The sequence below is a fragment of the Brassica oleracea genome, unplaced genomic scaffold (assembly GCF_000695525.1).
Source record: "Brassica oleracea var. oleracea cultivar TO1000 unplaced genomic scaffold, BOL UnpScaffold01304, whole genome shotgun sequence".
In the NCBI taxonomy this organism is placed as follows: Eukaryota; Viridiplantae; Streptophyta; class Magnoliopsida; order Brassicales; family Brassicaceae; genus Brassica; species Brassica oleracea.
In genome coordinates this window covers 6,668-11,994 of record NW_013617848.1, presented here as the reverse complement: position 1 = coordinate 11,994, position 5,327 = coordinate 6,668, and the positions used below count along the sequence as shown (strand labels likewise).

Sequence of the window (5,327 nt, the reverse complement as noted above, 5' to 3'; positions counted from 1 at the left end):
TTTTACTAACCAAATACCGAAAAAAACCGAACCGAACCGAAACTAACCCGATATCCGGGTTGAACACCCGTAATCCAAATGAAGCCAAACTATTGTTTCATTCTCCAAAATATAATAAAAATAATAACTTAATCCCGCGCAAGGCGCGGGTCTTATCCTAGTTTATAAGTATTTTGGATAACTTAAAAATATCTTATATATTTTGATGTTCTTAATCTTATATATTAAAACAGAAGTCACAACTTTGATTCATATGTGATTAAAAAAGGACATAATGGACCTATTTCTAAAAAGTCACATTATATTTAATCTTTAATCTTATCATCTAAATTTTGGGCATACCAGAAATTTTTATTGGACTATCAATAGTTGGATTTAAACAATAGATGATACATTGGATTTATAGATAGTATAAATTAAACAGATATAATTTAATGTTGTAATACTATACTTCTATATGTTAATTATTTAAGTATTTGTCGATGTTAACTTTTAAAATTATAAAGATTTTTTTTAAAATAAAAAAATCATATTATCTAACAATGATTAATATTTACTACCTTAAATCAATGAAAACAAATTTTAAACTATACAGTTTATTTTAAAAATTAAACAAAAACTAAATGTTTAATTATTTATTCGATAATATAAATCTATGAAGCGAAAAGTTTAATTTTTTAAAAACATTTCTAAATTTGTGAAATGTTAAAATATATTTGAATATGACAATAAAACAATATTTTACTAATCTTTATATATATAGTTACGATTTTAATAATGAAATAATAATCCGAAAATATATATATAGAAGAAGATACAAATACATGTAAAAGTTTAAAACAATCTATTCAATGAAAAAAATACCGTAAACTTATTATGTTTTAAAACTTGATAGACACATATATATTATAATATATACCAATTTAGAATTGAAAACAAAATGTTTATATAAAAATAAATGAAAACAAAAATCTGCGCGGCTGCGCGGATCGAAATCTAGTATATATTAAATCTAAAAATAATTAATATATATAAGTATATAAATCAATTTCGGATATAATCGGGTACCCGAAATACTTCGGTTCGGATTGGATTCGGTCCAAAATTTGGAACCCATTCGGATATTTAATCAATTTCGGTCTGAGTTCGATACTACTTTTTCGGATCGGGATCGCGGTCTTTCGGGTCCGGGTTTTTTGCTCAGCCCTAGTTTCCCGTATTATGGGCACCCCTAGTTTCCTTCTTCATTTCCAGAGTATAAACCAGAAAAATCAAGAAACAGCAACGATAACAACGCTAAAGACAATTAAAATCTTCTGCTTTCGCTAAAAGAAGAGAAACAGAGGAGGAGAGCAAGCAAGGGTTTAATCGTAGTTTTTAAATAGTCAAGGAAGAAAGATGAATAGCTTTTTGGATGTACCTTTTAGAGACATCTTTTCTTCAGTGATTGTAACATAACTTGTATATCAGGCGTTTTCAGAAAAACAGAGCAATACATAAAATTTTTGAAAACACATAGATATTTCTTTTACTAATAAGTTATGAAACACACAACGAACTGGTGATGATTAATTATATATATTATAGAAAAGACCAGACAGGTAACTTATGTCTTAATATTTAAGGAAACAAAGATGCATACTTTTAGAACTTAAATTAAAAAAAAAAGACCCAACAGAGCTGAAAAACAAGATGACCGAACAGAAACCATAAACTAAAAACTAAAACATTATCAGCATAATATAAAGAGAAAACGGGTAAAACGGTTATGATTCAAGGACCATGCTTCCCCAACTGATAGGAGGATCTAAACACAGACTTGTTGTTGTTGTTGTTGTTCATGTGATCAATGCCTGGATATCCTCTTCTTTCACTAGTGCCGGCATTATGGTTCATGATCATGGTGTTGGTGAAGCTCTGGTTTGGCATGTTTGGATTCTCTTGGTTCACGCGGTAACTGTTATAGTTATCAACATGTCCACCAATTGATTGATTCATCAAATGATTACCAACAAAATTATTGAGTCCAGCACCGTAATAACCTTGGTGAAACAATCCATCAAAGAGATCCATCGGTGGAATACTTCGAGTTGGAAGCATCATATCACCATGAGTTTCAGGCAAAGGACTGAAATGGTTCCCAACAACAGCGGAGGAATAAGAACCACCAAATGGTTCAAGAAACTGGGTTGTTTCTTGAACATGTGAGAAAGGTTGGTGATGATTAACCTGCTGGATCTCATCAGGAACCACCTGAGAAACAGACGGCTGTTCTATACGCTTGATTTTGCGGGCTCTTCCACCAATTGGTACGTCCCTTAAAGCTCCACCATGAGTCCAGAATCGGCGACAGTTCCTGCAGTTGTAGCGAGGTTGAGTCACTCTATAGTTGTTGTAGAAACAAAACTTGGTGTTGTCTGAGCTACACCTTGGACACACTCGCGGAGGAGGCTTCTCTTCATTCACTTGACGGTTTCCCCTAACAAGCACATTCGAGTTATCCATTTCTCTCAAGAGCTCTTCTTAGTTTTGGTGTTGTTGTTGTTATGCTCTTTGGTGTTGTGGAGGGGCTCTTATATATATTCTTGGGGCGTGGAAACTGAAGAAGAGATGCATCTTGTTATTAAAAGACTGAGATTATGAGCAAAACGTGTCAGAGGTTGTGTACTAATAGAATCTGAAGGTTTCTTCACACAATAAACCTTAGGCTAATATTAGTCAAAAACCAAGACTCTCTTATTCTTAACTCTTGGATGTATATAAAAATTAGAGAGTTAAGATATGAAAATGAGTTAAGATAACCATAAAAGATCTAGGGGCATTGAGAGTATAATGCCAATTAATGGCAAATCAATTGTAATTTGTAAGTGTTTATTATGAAAGAGAATATCTGCGAGCGTGTAAGCTCACGCGCGGTCTCATTGGTGTGGAAGGTAATTTTTTCTATATTAATATCTTCAAAAGATTTTTCATCTTTAAACAGATTAAAACAATGAAATGCTTTAGTTAAAACTAATATTTAATATGAGGAAAAATAGTCAAATATTAATATGAAATCCTTATTTTTCGAAATCGACAAAACCCTTAGATAATTTACTTTACTAGAAAATTATTAGTGATTTATTAAGAGATCAGACTTAATTATACATGTTGTTACTGGCACATCATAAGATTTTATTGATATAAATATATGTTTAGGAGTTTTTCTAAATAAAGTGGATACATCTTGTGAGAATAAACGGCAATGCCAAATACCAGATACCAAAAGGAATGTGCGTAAGAAACTAAATTATAGTATGTGTTCAGAGTTGACCATATTAGAATGGATACAGATGATGAGAATTGAAAGGTCTAAATAGCAAGCAAATGAGTATCAAGAAAGCAAGAGACTCATAACAAAAGGTTTTTGTATCAAGTCATCTATTTTTCAAGACCGGCAAACTAAACACGATATCAAGTAATCTATCTTCAAAAACACAAAGCACCTCTACGTATCACCCTTTTGAGGTATATATATCTATATATAGTCATGGTAAATCTCAGTGTTGAAATAAGCGGGAAAAAAGAGATACTCCAAAGTCTACTATGTTCAAAAATGTCTATTATTATTATTATTATTATTATTATTATTATTTTAAATGGTTCGCGCCACAATACAATGGTTATGATTTTTATTCAAATTAAATTAAGATGGTTTGCAGTAAAAAAGAAACGGTTAACAAGCTCGGCTGAAAAGCCAAAAAAGGATGTCACCGAAGTACTGAACCCCCACAGCAAAATGAATTTTATGATCATCGAACAACAAATAGTAGTAACACCGAACGTAGTAGACTAGTGGTTTATGCACATGGATAGATGGTGTTGTGCTCTTAATTCAAAATTCGGTGGGAAAAATGCTTTATGCCGTGTTATTGATATTAGCAAATGATGATTATGGGCCTAGTGGAAGATTAGAGTCCAAAGCTAAACTCCTCGTGGTTAAAACAACTACAAATAGACCAGGTCAAAATTGCGATTGATATTAAAATTAATATTAGCTCTGTTCGTTTGTAAGACGCTGAAACTAGCGTCAGCGACCAATATTTAAGACAGTGTATCTGGAAATATATTAGATGGATTTAAACGCAGCGATCATTTAACGTTGTTGATATACGTCGATTTCTCTCTCGATCTTTTTGTTGTTTTGCCGTAATCTGTGTCTATTTCCGGTCATTTGGACGCTGACGCACAGCGTCTTACTTACGAACAGGGCTATTATAGACGGAACTGCCGTAAGAAAAGAGGTTATAGACTGAACCACAGTATAGATTTATCTTATTTATACACCAATGCATCTACACATACATGAGATTAACCGCAGCTAAAGAACAGAGCAATACATGAAGAGATCAAACACTTGAAAACAAGGAAACACACATACATATAGATCTCTTTCTCTCATTAGTTCAATTTTATTAACTCTTCTACGCCTTTATCGTTATCATCCCGTGCTTTCCCCGCATCCTCTTCAGGACAAAACACAGCTTCAGCCATAGTCCCTCCATTTCTTTGAACCGTAAGCTAAATTTTCCCTCGAGTTTGACTTTCTCTACATGATCTATTCCCTGGAGAAACACACATAAAACTTCCAGTTGGTTTGATGTTGTTAAATTCGTTGTTATGAGTTTCATTGCTTTGTTTGTTCTTCGTGGAACATGGAGATTTTAATAAATTCATTTAATAAATTCAATTTTTATGAACCGAAGAGGAGAAAATAAAAGAGCTCAGTATGGAGGCGATGTCATCTGGAAGGAAATCAGATGAGAACGAAGGACCCAACCTTGGATAAACCATTTATCTTCACAGCTCAAAGGGAATGTGATATCTTGCATATTCACATTGTTTTATCCATTTATTCATGTGCATTTTTATCATATAGATTAGGATTAAGCCATGTCTAGGTTGCATTTTGCATACATATGTCTCCATTAGGTATTGGAGTACCACATGGAGTTCCTGGAGACATTTGGGTACATTTGGAGCTCAAGGGAGGTGATTAGAGGTGATTAGAGTGATCATTGAACGAGCAATGCATGGGAGCGACCTACCGGAGCGACGCCATGAACTCGCTCGCCATCTACGCTTCGGAGCGACCTCCTAGAGCGACAAGGCGAAGTCGCTCCAGCTCCTAGAGCGACCTCACCGCAGCGACACCCAGAGGTCGCTCGGGTTGTGTCGATTTGAGAGCGACGAACAAGCCGGGAGCGACCTCCTAGAGCGACACCCTAAGGTCGCTCGCGTCTATGGTTTCTGAGCAAGCCGGGAGCGACGTCTTCGGAGCGACACAG

At 34.4% G+C, this 5,327-nt stretch overlaps 1 protein-coding gene across 1 annotated transcript; it reads right to left on the bottom strand.

Annotated features, from left to right (window-relative positions):
- Positions 1–1,674: 1,674 nt before the first annotated feature.
- On the bottom strand, positions 1,675–2,528 carry LOC106321202 (dof zinc finger protein DOF4.4-like). Its single transcript, XM_013759514.1, has one exon. The coding sequence runs from the start codon at positions 2,503–2,505 to the stop codon at positions 1,774–1,776; it is 732 nt and encodes a 243-aa protein (XP_013614968.1). The 5' UTR covers positions 2,506–2,528; the 3' UTR covers positions 1,675–1,773.
- Between the last annotated feature and the right edge of the window lie 2,799 nt (positions 2,529–5,327).

Excerpts from the sequence above, each read along its gene's own strand:
- LOC106321202 (XM_013759514.1), bottom strand. The coding sequence starts at position 2,505 with ATGGATAACTCGAATGTGCTTGTTAGGGGAAACCGTCAAGTGAATGAA.